Source organism: Otolemur garnettii, unplaced genomic scaffold, assembly GCF_000181295.1.
Source record: "Otolemur garnettii isolate 467f Iridium unplaced genomic scaffold, OtoGar3 scaffold00028, whole genome shotgun sequence".
Lineage (NCBI taxonomy): Eukaryota > Metazoa > Chordata > Mammalia > Primates > Galagidae > Otolemur > Otolemur garnettii.
Window position 1 is genome coordinate 6,961,094 of NW_003852423.1, and position 14,381 is coordinate 6,975,474.

At 35.1% G+C, this 14,381-nt stretch overlaps 1 protein-coding gene and 1 non-coding gene across 4 annotated transcripts in view; both read left to right on the forward strand.

Moving 5' to 3' along the window:
- MPP6 (membrane palmitoylated protein 6) overlaps nucleotides 1-14,381 on the forward strand; it is an 87,462-nt gene that overhangs the window by 68,569 nt on the left and 4,512 nt on the right. For 2 of the 3 annotated variants that reach the window (XM_003788510.2, XM_023512467.1), the window contains 5 exons: nucleotides 1,340-1,439; nucleotides 1,779-1,847; nucleotides 4,118-4,279; nucleotides 11,611-11,813; nucleotides 13,024-13,152. In XM_003788510.2, the coding sequence (XP_003788558.1) occupies nucleotides 1,340-1,439; nucleotides 1,779-1,847; nucleotides 4,118-4,279; nucleotides 11,611-11,813; nucleotides 13,024-13,152 (663 nt within the window). The remainder of the gene's footprint in view (nucleotides 1-1,339; nucleotides 1,440-1,778; nucleotides 1,848-4,117; nucleotides 4,280-11,610; nucleotides 11,814-13,023; nucleotides 13,153-14,381) is intronic. The other variant, XM_023512468.1, reaches the window with a different exon arrangement.
- LOC111724896 lies at nucleotides 10,185-10,291 on the forward strand. The gene has a single exon (XR_002773110.1). It is a non-coding gene; the product is annotated as a U6 spliceosomal RNA (small nuclear RNA).

A 14,381-nucleotide genomic window follows, 5' to 3' on the forward strand; every position in this document is an offset into this window, starting at 1 on the left:
AAACCTAGCAGCAGTAATAAGTCTGTTTTTAGAATTGTTTTTATTATCTAACAACCATAGTATTCAGAACTGGAAAAACTGACAAATCAATCATGAAGTCTGAAATCCTTAAACTAGCAAATGAAACTCTTAATTTAAAAAAAAAAAAAAGGATGAGAGAAAAAGACCCAGGTCTTAGCACCAGACTCTAAAATTAACTGAGATATTGGTAATTCACATCAGATCTAATAAATTATATTGATTTATAAGGGAAAATGAATTGCAGAATGAGAAAAATCTTACATATCCTTAAATTTAAATTAAGACATTATTATGTACACACTATGTGAAACAACTAAGAAATGGGTAAATTAAACAGAATCTGTAAGTTCAAGAGGTTTCTACTGAATTTTTTAGAACCTTTATTTTTAAAATCTGCTTTCTGTGGCTGTTTCCTTTATTGAATTTTTCTAATTTTCTCTCCTTTTTCCTCTTTTCCATCACTTTTTTTTTGTTAATCCTGTTACCATTATCTCAATCTCTTCCTGCATTTTGATAGTCTATTTAATTTCATTTTCAGGTTTTTAATAGCTAAAAATGATACCAAATTTTCTATGCGAGTTGTAAGAATAAAGACACTAACTCTACAAGATAGCTACTAGTTGTAAATTTTCCAACTACTATTTAAAAATATTTCTCTTTGGATTTTATTTTCAAAGTTAGTTTTTTGTTTTTTTTGTTTTTTTTTTTTTTTTTTGGTTTGTTTTACAGTTTTTAGCTGGGGCTGGGTTTGAACCTGCTACCTCTGGCATATGGAGCCGGCGCCCTACTCCTTTGAGCCACAGGCGCTGCCCAAAAGTTAGTTGTTTTTACCCATTTTAAATTTACAATCCCTCATGATATTCAGATTCCTGGTAGCATGAGTTAAAACCTACACTCTATATTTCTAAGATTGTTTCTATTTCATTGATTGGGCCTTAGGAAATATTATCATAGTAAGATTAACATTGATAGTAAAGTAAAAATACCTTACTAAAAGGTATTAAATGAAATGTCCTGTGAACCAATCTCACTATAGAAGAGTATTTCTTTCTTTCCCTTTTTTAACTAAATTAGTATTATAAATAAAAAGTTTTAGTAATTTAAAATATCTGTATACATCTGTATATGAATAATTATAGATGCCAGTTGATTCCCCAGTGCTACAGTGTTTGAATATCTTAACTAATAAGATTTAAATCTCAAGGTTGTTTTTAAGAGGAAATGTGACTTTTTTTACTGACCACTGCTTGCCCTACTTATTAGAATATGGTCTCAAATTTTGGTCACTGAGATATACAATTCATTAATTTGATTCTAGGCTAGCCATGTAAAAGAGGGAGGAAGCGCTGGTCTCATTCCAAGCCAGTTCCTGGAAGAGAAGAGAAAGGCATTTGTTAGAAGAGACTGGGACAATTCAGGTGATGAGCTCCACACAATAAGTAACAAGCAGTCCTTTGTGGCCACCTTTCTTTGTTTCTTTTGTCTGAATAACAAATGAATTTATTTAAAATATATATCTAGAGTTAATCCCTCCCATCTGTTCTGTTATCGCCTTCAAAAATAATCTTTTTGATCCCTTTCTGCCACCTGCTGGTAGAGTTTCATAATTCCATGGCTTACCTCACCCCGACCACCCCCTTTTGCTTCCTAGGATGCAACACTGGGAAGATAGTTCTCTCACCCCTATAGAGTACCACAGGGCAATTGTTCCATATTCTGCATACTGTGTAAATTATATCTGTCTTATCATCCTTTAGGACCTTTTTGTGGAACTCTAAGTAGCAAAAAAAAGAAAAAAATGATGTATCTCACAACCAGAAATGCAGGTAGGTTTTAAATACTTTTTGAAAAGTCCAAGTGATGAAGTAGCTTATCACTAGTGTGGTATAAATTCTAAATGTATAATTTAAAATGAATATAATTCAGATTAGTAACCAATTGCAGGGAGCTAGCATATGAACATGTGGTATAATATAATATAAAGAAATTATTTAAATCTACCAGCATGCTTTGTTTTGTGAATGTAGATTACAACATAATAAGTTGATTAGGATTTATGTTTTGTATCGATCAAGGAGCAATGTTACCATTGAAACTGTTTGTTCAGAGAATTTTGAAAGAGTAATTTATGTGTATCTCCTTTCTGGAGATGTTAAAAGAGTTATGATTAATGGCAACTGTATTCTTTCCTAACATTATCCATGGTACATTTAGAAAACTAGCACCAGACCAAATAAATCTTAGTCTGATCTAGTAGGATTCTTTCTTAAATCTATTAGTCTTAAAGAAAGATAAATATTTTTTAAAAGTAAGATATGTGAGGTGATAGATATGTTAATTAGCTTAATTGTGGTGATCACAATGTATACATATATCGAAACATCAAACTATATACCTTAAACATATATGATTCATAGTTTTCGATTATACTTCAATAAAGCTGAAAAAATAAAAGCTGAAAATTTATGTTAAAATTTTTAAATAAAACCTCAGGCCTAGATTGGGTACTCTTTCCCTATAAAAATAAATAAAAAGGAAAGGGAGAGAAGAAATGGAAACTACTGTATTCTTCCCAGATATAGAGGGTGATAGGAGTGAAATGCAGCTCTTTGAATCAGAGGATTCTGAAGGCTTAATCAAAGAAATTGGTAGTTTTTAAAATACTTTTTTTAGTTTCAGAGCTACCTCTATACTGCTAATAAAGTAAATAGCACACTGTAAAGGAAATAATACAGAAGGGAGAAGTGGGCTTTTTCTCTCTCAATATTAGTTTAATCTACTATGAAGAAATTGTGCAAAGAAGGAGTAGCTGTTAAGATAATAACCTAAGAAAGAAATGTAAGGGACGACGCCTGTGGCTCAGTGAGTAGGGCACCAGCCCCATATACCAAGGGTGGCGGGTTCAAACCCAGCCCCTGCCAAAGTGCAACAAAAAAATAGCCAGGTGTTGTGGCGGGTGCCTGTGGTCCCAGCTACTTGGGAGGCTGAGGCAAGAAAGTCACCTAAGGCCAAGAGCTGGAGGTTACTGTGAGCTGTGACATCACGACACCCTACCTAGGGCAACAAGGTGAGACTCTGTCTCTAAAAAAAAAAAAAGAAAGAAAGAAGTGTGATTACTGCAGATTGAGAGTTATCAAAATTGTAGTAGGTAACATAATATTTTGAATCAACTTTGGCCTTATTAGTCATTAAATATATGTCCTCAAGGCTTTTTGGCAAAATAGAAAATTTGTAGTTTTTCCATTGACTAAAGATTGCAATTTGGGCATTTGTTTCTGCTGAAAACAGTTTGGATCCAACATTTTATTTTATATGTACATTTCAGAATCAATATTTAAGTGTGAGTTGCCACACAATATTTATTCATTTATATCATTGGACAGGCATACTCATTCTGTGGAACTTATTTGAGCAGCCACTCGAGTTGTACTCCTATCTCCACTTTTGACACATCCTTTTAATATAAAGTGATCTGTAATTTTATTACTTATATTAAATTATCCTTACCAATAAACTCATAATAAAGAGGTTTTAATAAGAGCTCTCTGATAAATAAGAATAAAACAAGGGAAGTTTTTAAACTTGGTTAGACAAATGTTTTAATGGCAAATAAATGAAAGGTGTTTAAATCAAGATGTAAAATAATTTATTGTACTTTACCAAATTTGTAACAATAAACCTATGCTAAGCATGTACAATTAAAGTGACTTTTTTTTTTTGTAGAGACAAAAAAAAGGGTCTCACTTTATCACCCTCAGTAGAGTGCCAATGGCGTCACACAGCTCACAGCAACCTCCAACTCCTGGGCTTAGGCGATTCTCTTGGCCTCAGCCTCCCAAGTAGCTGGAACTATAGGCGCCCGCCACAACACCCAGCTATTTTTTTTTTGTTGCAGTTTGGTCCGGGACTGGGCTTGAACCCACCACCCTTGGTATATGGGGCTGGTGTCCTACCCGCTGAGCCACAGGCACTACCCAATTAAAGTGCCATTTAACTATTAAGACGACTAAGCCATTACGGGACAGAATAGCAGAATTTTTGTCATGTATGTAAAAGATAACTGAATAAATGTTCTTCTGTTTCCTTTTACTCTTAGAATTTGATCGTCATGAGATCCAGATATATGAGGAGGTAGCCAAAATGCCTCCATTCCAAAGAAAAACATTAGTACTGATAGGAGCTCAAGGTGTGGGCCGAAGAAGCTTGAAAAACAGGTTCATAGTATTGAATCCCACTAGATTTGGAACTACAGTGCCATGTACGTTTTCTATGTTTTCTTTGCTGTTTAATTGGTAAGAAAAAGTATTGGCATATGGAGGTGGAGGAGAGTTGTTATTAATTATTGTTATTCTCAAATAAGGTTTGATTATGCCAATGAAAATGAATGAGTAGAAAATATTGAAAAACTAAGCAATTCTATAACCATCTTGAAGTAGTGTGTTAGCACTGTTGGCTTGCTGCCTGGTGGCAATTGCTTTTCGAAACTGTTCACTCCAGAAGTGTTAGAGTTAAGAATTGTGACAAAATTAGCATTAATTTAGTATTTTCTTTCCACGTAGTCTATCTAAGAAGTTGGACTTTTCACCCATTTCAGCATAAAGGACAAAGCTTACACACATGCAGCATGGCAATATCTTTGTAAATTTGTGTGAATTTGAAGCTCTCAGTTCTTCAAGATTATAAGCCAGATTTTTTTTTTTTTTTTTTTTTCTGAGACTGGGTTTTGCTGTTTTGTCTGGGATAGAGTGCAGTTGCTCACTACAACCTCAAACTCCAGGGCGCAAGTGATTCTCCTGACTTAGCCTCCCAAGTAGGTGAGACTACAAGTGCACATCACCGCAGCTAATTTTTCTGTTTTTAATAGAGTCAATGTCTTGCTTTGCTTGGGCTGGTCTTAAACTCCTAAGCTCAAGCAGTCCTTCTGCCTCTCAGCTTCCTGAGTTACTGAGACTACAGGTATGTGCCACGACACCTAGCTAATTTTTCTTTTTTTTTTGTAGAGATTGGTTTTATCTGTGTGTTCAGGCTGGTCTCATATTCCTGATCTCAAGCAATCCTCCCACCTCTGCCCCCCAAATTTTGACTAGGATGAGATTAGAAGAGTAAGTCACCTCACCCAGCCAAGCCTGATTTTTGATAACACATCAAGAGTTCATCTTCTACTGCAGGCAGCATTAATTAAGGTTACAAAGTATGATATATAAAATAATGAGACTACTTGACTAATGTATGTTTTTCTTTGTTTTGGAGATGCATGATCCTTTAATTGTGAGAATTCATATGTGATCTCCCCTGAATAAAGCAGGAGACAGCAATGTGCCTTTATACTTTTCTTTTCTGTGCTTCTGTTTCTAACCAAGCCTCCCTGTAACAGTATTCCCTGAGATATATTAATGCCTTTAAACTGTTTAGAGTCAAATCTCAGTGTCAGGCCAGCCCATCTCTTTTAAATTAATTTTAGAGTTTTTGTAGTTTCATCCATTATGTTTTGAGGTTCAATTCTCAGTGAGTACTCTTATTGCTAAAATTCCTAGAGGTAAGGGGAGTAACCTAGTCGTTGCTATTTATAATCCCTCAGGATAAGGCTTTGGATTCCATTGTGGGCACTGTAAATCACTAAATTCAGACAAATTCTAGTTAAGTGTTAACAGATAAAAACTTGTAGTCAAAGTATTTTAAAGCTGCAGTTGTGAAATAAAAGGTTTATTTTTCATTTTTATCAAATTAAAATGTGCACAGTATTTTAAGCAAGTAGTTCTTAAAGACATTATAATGGAAAAAATCACCCAGAAAAAGCTCTGTTTTTATCTAATTGCTGACCTTATGCATGCTCTTCCAGATCTTCTTTCCTCTTTTCTTCTTTTCCTCAGTCCCCTGGAAGATTCCGTAACTTTCTAATCACTTTTACTTACAAGAACTGTGTAATTCTGTCAAACATGACTCACTTTCAGGTATAATCATCCCTCCTACCTGTGGGATATTTGCTCTAGGGCTTCTTATGAATACCAAAGTTCATAGAAGCTGAAGTCTCTTTAGAAAATGGTGTCATGGGGAGGTGCCTGTGGCTCCAAAGGAGTAGGGCACCAGCCCCATATGCCGGAGGTGGCGGGTTGAAACTCAGCCCTGGCCAAAAACTGCAAAAAAAAAAAAAAGAAATGGTGTCATGTAGCATATGATCTGTGCACATCTTCCCATACTCTTCATATTATCTCCTCATTTCTTGTAATACTTAATATTAACACAATGCAAATGCTATGTAAATCATTATACTGTATTGTTTAGGAAATAATGACTAGAAAAAAATGACAGTAAGACATAATTTTTTTCCAAGTATTTTTAACCCACAGCTAGTTGAACCTACAGATAAAGAAGGTTGACTGTATTTTTTTTAGAAAGACTAGTCCCGTTCCAAGCTTTAGTCTCACATCCAATTGACAGTTTTTCCCTTCCTCACAGCTCATTCTTTTTTTTTTTTTTAATTTTATTTTGTTGCTTATTTTTTATTTCTTTGCTTTTTTGGTTTGTTTGTTTTTTGTTGAGACAGAGTCCCACCTTATGCCCCTGAGCAAAGTGCAGTAGTGTGGTAGCTCACTGCAACCTCAGACCTGGGCTGTGGGCATCCCGCTACCTCAGCCTCCGGAAGCCGCTGGGATTACAGGCGCTCACCACGGCGCCCGGCTGGGTTTTTCCATTTTTTTCATGAGTTGGGGTCTCACTCTTGCTCAAGGGAGTCTCAAACTCCTGAGCTCAAGCAATTCTCTCTCCTCAGCCTTCCATAATGCTGGGATTACAGGCGTGAGCCACCATACCTGGCACAGCTCATTCTTGATGAATAGTTCAGGGACCTGCATTTTGAAGGATAGGGTATAGTTTATTACCTTCCCTTTATATCCTCCTCTGCTATTTCTGGTTTCTCGGGGGCAGAAGCAATAGATGTTAAAGGGAAAGAGAAATAGGTATTAAAGGGAAAGTGCTATCATGTAAAATCTTGCCTGTTAGAGTCCTTTATGTCATGAATGTCCAGATATTGTCTCTTCGATGAGACCTATTTGCAGGTTCTCAGGAGACTACATGGAGACTTCCATACTCCAAATTTTTTGACCAAGGGTATGACAATCTCTAGCTGTTCCCTTGGGATCTCACCCCAAGCTCCTATCCCATACTTTATATTCTCCTTTTGCTTGATTCTTTGCCTCTCCCACTGTCATTCTGTAAAGAATACCTTCAGAATAGTTCAGGTGGGTCATACGTGCATGCACACACACACACACACACACACACACATACATTAGCCCACAGAAAACTCATTCTTGCTCTGCCAAACAGTGAGATTACAAGCTATCCCACTGTCATGATGTGTTATCACAAGCCTTCATAATTCTCTAGGGAGAAGCATTTTACCAGGTGCTAAGGAGAAGAAAACAAAGCACTCCCCCCTGAACTATGATTCATTACCTCAGTGACTCCTTTTTAAATATATGTAAGATAGGGAGATAGATGATTCCAGGATTAGATTGGCCCCCTTTAGTTAAACTCTGAAAGAAACTATAGATCCTTGGTGCTTGGCATCCACTTGGGACTATAATTAAATTCTCATTCACATTCTGTTTATAAGAATTAAAAAAAACCAATTTAAATATACTTTTTTTAAAAAAATCTAATTATAGAATTTTTAATTGCATAATTACAGTTGTATTGTTCATATAAAATCTATATACATTTTTCCCCCCGCTTAACATACTGGTCGTTCTTTTCTTCAAATTCCTCAAAGTTATTATTCATGTCTTTTTGTTTTTGTTAGTCCATCTGCCGGGAATACTCTGCCTGCCAGAATTTTACATGCTTGAATTTTACTTCTTATTCAAGTCTTAATATCTTAGAGGCCTTCACAGACCATTCAACTTTAAGTAGCTTCTGCATTGCTTAGTGATTGTGTTTTAGCACTTAAATTCTTATTTGTTTTTTGATTATTCCATTATGTCCATGTTAAAGCATAGCATGGAGATATCTCATGTTGTCATGAGAACAGAGAACTTGGCAATTTTTTGTACTTCCGTTGACCCAGCACCTAGAACAAGATTTGATACATAGTACATACCCCCAAAATATCTGATGAGTAAATGAACATCATGAGCTTTTTTCTCGTAAGTCATTAAAATGTCTTTGTAAAAAATTAATCTTACAACTCAACAAGAAAAAAATTCAAAAATAGACAATTCTCCAAAAAGATACAAAAATAGCCAATAAGCACATGAAAATATGCTCAACATCATTAATCATTAGGGAAATGCAAATCAAAGCCACAAGGATATACCACTTCATAACTGTTAGCATGGCTATTTTATATTTTTTTAAAGTAACAAGTGTTGGTGAATATATAGAAATATAAAGATCCTTAGGCATTACTGCTGGGAATGTAAAATGATGCATGCACTGTGGAAAACAGTATAATGTATTATTAAAAAAATCAAATATACATATATGATCCAACAATTCAGCTCCTAGGTATATAATCAAAAGAATCGAAAGCTGAGATTCAAACAGATGTTTACACACTAGCATTCATAGCAGAATTATTTATAATAGTGAAAAGATAGAAACCACCCAGTGTTCATCAATGGATGAATGAATAAACAAACTGTGATGTGTATTGGAATATTATTCAATCTTAAAAAAAGAATGAAAGTCTGATGATACATGGTATAACATTGATGAACCTTGAAAATGTGCTGAATGAAACAAACCAGATACAAAAGGAGAAACATCATGTGATTCTACTTATATGAGGTACCTAGAATATATCAAATTTGTAGAGACTAAAGTAGAGTAGTGGTTACCAGGGGCTGGGGAAGGGCTTAATGGGGAGTCATTTAATGAGTACAGAGTTTCAGTTGGGATGATGAAAAGGTTTTGGAGATGGATAGTGCTGCTGCTGGTTGTACAAAAATGTGAATATACTTAATCCCACTGAATTGTGCCCTTAAAAATGGCCAAAATGGTAACTTTTATGTTATGTACATCTTAGCACAATAAGAAACACTTATATCTATTAATAGCTTCTTAAATGTTTTAGTATATAAGTATGCTACACTTAGCCATTACTGCTATTGTAGTTGGGAGGGGGGTTATTTTTGTTGCAAATAAAGTGATGGTAAAGTATAAATACATACATCTCAGATGTAAAATTATTAGATCAAAAAGTATATATAAAAGTTTCAATTTCTTAATTTCCTAATACTAAACTAATTTCCAAAACCACTGACCTTTATTCAAATCAGAAGTGTTACTTTATTGTTTCCTTGCTAATATTTAGAATTTTGCCTATAAATCACAAAAATTCAATTCTAAGAAAATCACATGTTTTAGTTGCTTAGTATATAAGCCTAAGGAATCAGCTATATTCAAGGCTTTCTAACTTCTCTCTTCTAGGTATGGAAAGGAGTTCAAATATGTTGCAATATAGATTGTTATTTTTTAATTTCTTGAGTATTTAGTAGAGAATGAGACTATAGTTAAAATTCACTTGCAAAAAACATTTCACCAAGAATGAAGATTCCCTCAACATTTTGGGAAGTGGAGATAGGGGTAATACGTGTGCATATGCACATTTATTTTAAGCAGCACATCTCCATATATGGTTTTCATTGTAGGGCTTCAGTAGAAAACAGTACTCTTTAAAATTATGTTCACAGATATTGAGAGCCAACTCTTAGTATGCATTCAAATTCGAAAATCTAAGAGATCACACAGTTTTGCATATGAAAAGCCATCATAGCATCTTGAATCTTGAACTTACTTTACAAATGTTCTTCAGGAAGGTTTGGGATGACTACCTTTAATATTGAGGAAGAAAAGAATAGGGGAGTAAAGAGTCTTGCTGTGCATTGTGATCTCATTTGTGAATTAAACTCTTATTTTTGAGCTTCTGTTCATTTGTTTTTATATAAATTTTCTTGATAATCTCATGCTTATTCCAAATAGTCAAAACACTGTCAACTTTTTCTTTGGATTACTTTCTCCTTTTATGTACTTAATGACTTGGTCACAGACTTTTTATAAGTACTTCGCCTAGTACTTAGAATAGGTACTTTTTCATATCCGATCTAACAAAGCTCAGATTAAGGCTAAGCTTGAAATAACACACGCAAAAATTATTTTCTCTTGTGCTTACTTCAGTAGCACATGTACTAAAATTGAAATGATACAGAGAAGATTAGCCTGGCCCCTGCCCAAGGATGATACACAAATTCATGAAGCATGAATATTTAAAAAAAAAAAAAGATTCATATCTCTTCTTCAAAGTTGTTAACAACATTGTCAGAAAGTATACTTTTGCAACAGTTTGGAAGATGAGAATAATCCATTCTTAGCACAGACCAACTTGCAAACGGAGTTGCATGGTTCTGAAAGTATTCAGAGCTCTAAAATATCAGGCTGGGCACTGTGGCTCAGGCCTATAATCCTAGCATGTTGTCAGGCTAAGGCAGAAGGATCACTTGAGCTCAGGAGTTCATGACCAGAAACCTGTATCTCTACTAAAAATAGAAAAATTAACTGGGTATCATGGCAGGCCCCTGTAGTTCCAGCTACTTGGGAGGCTGAGGCAAGAGGATCACTTGAATCCAGGAGTTTGAGGTTGCTGTGAGCTAGGCTAATGCCACAGCACTCTAGCCTGGGCAACAAGGTAAGACTCTGTCTGAAAAAAAACAAACAGGAAAACAAACAAAACTCTAGAATATCAAACAAAAGATTCCCTCCTTTTAAATTTTGACTTGGGCTATTCACTCTCATTTTCCCAGAAAGAATATGTCAAATCAGAGTAGTGGAGGTTAATAGACTATAATAATATAGAAGTGGCTGGCTCCATCACTGAAGTATAAAATGGAACAGTTCACATTTGGGAATATTAATAAATAGGAAACTAAAAGAAAGGTTCGGGGTTGAGACAAGACAAATGATAGAAAATTTCTGGATAGAATAATACTTCAGAAGGTTGATATTGCCAGCTAAGAATAGGTGAACTTTGCTCACCTTTTGAGTACTCAATTAGGAAATACTAAAGTGAAAAGAAAGGATTTATATTCTTAAGTAAAGAGGGAGTGCTGGCCAGTTGGAAAAGACATTCCCTGGCAACATGCCTAACACTTATTAAGACTCACCATTATTAAGAACTTAATTGAAGGCTCTGCTCCTGATAAATATATTTTGAATTACAAAATGACTTTTAAGAAGCACATGTTTGAATACAAGTTTTATGTTGGGTCTCTTAAAATATTCCTCTAAATCAAAGTTTTTCTATTCAAGGGCTACATAATAATTATTAATAAAAGGCTTTGCTGGCCAGTGTCTGTCACAACTACTAATCCATTTTAGTGGGGAAAAAACATAGATGATACATATGTGAATGAGCATGACTGTGGCTCAATAAAACTTTATTTACAAAAATAGAAAGCAGATCCAATTTAGCCATGGGCTGTGATTTACTGACCACTGCACTAAGGGCAAAAATGTTAAGCTATACAGTGAATTTTAGTCTAGTTTTGTACTCTACAATCTCTTTGTACAAATTCTTGACATTATTTTATTTAGTTACTTCACGGAAACCAAGGGAAGATGAAAAAGATGGCCAGGCATATAAATTTGTGTCACGATCTGAAATGGAAGCAGATATTAAAGCTGGAAAGTATTTGGAACATGGGGAATATGAAGGAAATCTCTATGGAACCAAGATTGATTCTATTCTTGAAGTTGTCCAAACCGGACGAACTTGTATTTTGGATGTCAACCCACAAGTAAGCTGCATAGTTTCCAGAGTTCCAAAGCTCTTTCTTTACGTTTTATTTCCTATGGAGTTTTTGTTTGAAGAAGGAGGTATTTATTTGTTATGTTGGGGTGGGAAGATAGCTCTTTCTATCACCTGTGATGACAAAGAAACTTGTTATGCATCCATAGCTACAGGATCATTAAATAAATCTCTGATCAGTTAGCCAACAGAGGCTATAGAACCTGTAATTAGATCTGCAGTTGAAGTTTATTATGTATTGCTTGCTCAATGCAGGGGTTTAGAAATGTTACATTTAAAACACTAACTAGGCTGCCATATAATGAAAAATTGCCTTGGCTGAGGAGCTCATGCCCATAATCCTAACATTTTTAGAGGCCCAGGTGGGAGGATCTCTTGAGGCCAGCAGTTCATCACTAGCCTGGGCAACATAGTAGGATACTGTCTCTATTAAAAATAGAAAAATTATTGAGTCTTACTGGCATGGGCCTATAGTCCCAGATACTCAGGAGGCTGAGACAGGAGGATCACTTGAGCCCAAGAGTTTGAGGTTGCAGTGAGCTCTGATGATACCATTACACTCTAGCCCAAACAACAGAGCAAGACCTTGTCTCAAAAAAAAAAAAAAAAAAAAAAAATGAAATCGCTTCTCTCATTTGACACACACACCATTCATTTTATTCTCATTCTACATATATCTTTCCCATCCCTTCCCACCCCTGTGCACTTAGCCCAACCTTACTTCTCTACTCAAGAGAGAAATATTATTAATTGTTTGGTGAGTGTTTTTCTAGGCATTTTATATGCCTTAAGTACAAATATATAATTAGTGGGTTTTCTATTTTTGTTGTTCTCTTTTCCATAAATGGAAAAAAATCTATACAAATTCTTAAAGGTTTTTTAATTAAACAGTATTTCTTGAAGATCTTTTCATGGCAGTTACCATAGAGCTTTTTTTGTTCTTTCTAGTTGCTGCATAGTACTTCAAAGTATGGGTGTTTATTCATTTATTCACCTCTCTTCAATTAATATTCAGTTAAGATAAAGGGGCTACTATTGTAAGAAAGTATGTGGAATCAGAAGAACAGAAAGGGGACAGGTGTCAAATTATGTCCCTAATCTTTAGGAAGGGGGCAGATAGAGTTTGATTTATACTAAAGGGTAGCGTAATTTAAGTTATTACACTACATAAATTGGTTTATAATTATTCTTCTATGCAGGCACTGAAAGTATTGAGAACATCTGAGTTTATGCCCTATGTGGTATTTATCGCTGCTCCAGAGCTAGAGACGTTACGTGCCATGCACAAGGCTGTGGTAGATGCAGGGATCACCACCAAGCTTTTAACGGTAAGGTACCAAAACTGGTTTTTTTCCTCTCTCTCTTTTTTTTTTTTTTTTTTGAAACAAAGTTTCACTTTGTCACCCTGGGTAGAGTGGTGTGGCATTACAGCTCACAGCAACCTCAAACTCTTGGGCTCAACTAATCCACTTGCTTCAGCCTCCCAAGTAGCTGGGACTACAGGCACCCACCACAATGCCTGGGTGGCAACAGTGTAAGTGGCTAGTTTTAGAGAAAAGGGTCTTGCTTTTGCTCAGGGTGGTCTCAAACTCCTGACCTCCGATAGTCCATCCACCTCAGCCTCCCAGGGTGTCAGGAATATAGGTGTGAGCCACAGTGCTTGGCCTCCCCAATATTCTTTTACTTTCAGAATTTTTTCTTTTCTTTGTACATGTTTAACTCTTAATCTACTCATGCTTATGAAATCAATGTGTATAAGGTGTCACAGAATAAAAATTCATTCACTAAATTTAGTTAGAATTTAGAACAGTATTACTTTTACTTGAAAATCCTGGTTCACTTTTTTTTAAAAAGGTTCCCCTTTGTAAATGAAATAGTAGACCAGTATGTAAATACATGTATTAATCCAGCCCCCTCATTTCACTAGCGAGGTAACTAGATTCCAAGACCGTTAACAAGCATATTCATCACATGGTTTATTACTGGTGTAGAATTAGGTGTTCTAGTTTTAATTTCTGTTACATATGTTCTCTTTTTCTCCCTCTCTCTTTTATATTATGGAAATTTTAAAATATATACAAAAGAGGGACCTCCCCATTTCCTTCTTCATCTTGAATTATTTTGAAGCAAATCTTTGGTATATCACCCATAAATACTGTAGTATTTCTCTGTAAGAGATAAAGACTTTTTAAACATGATTGTAGTATCATTAATATATAAAAAGTAAGCAATATCTTAGTGTCATCTATAGGCAAATTATTTTGTAAGTTCTCCAAGATTTATTATTTTTTTATAGTTGATTTGTTTAAAATAGGACACAATCAAATTCAAGATCACAGGGCTAACTTCTTTTGTATGTTTAATTTTTTTTTTATAAATGACATAATTCTCCCTTCTGGGTCAGCTATCAAAGGTATTTTATACACATTTATTCTTTCATATCTCTTACAAGGTTAAGTATCATTCTTTTTTTTTTTTGCAGTTTTTGGCCGGGGCTGGCTTTGAACCTGCAACCTCAGGCATATGGGACTGGCGCCCTACTCCTTTGAGTCATAGA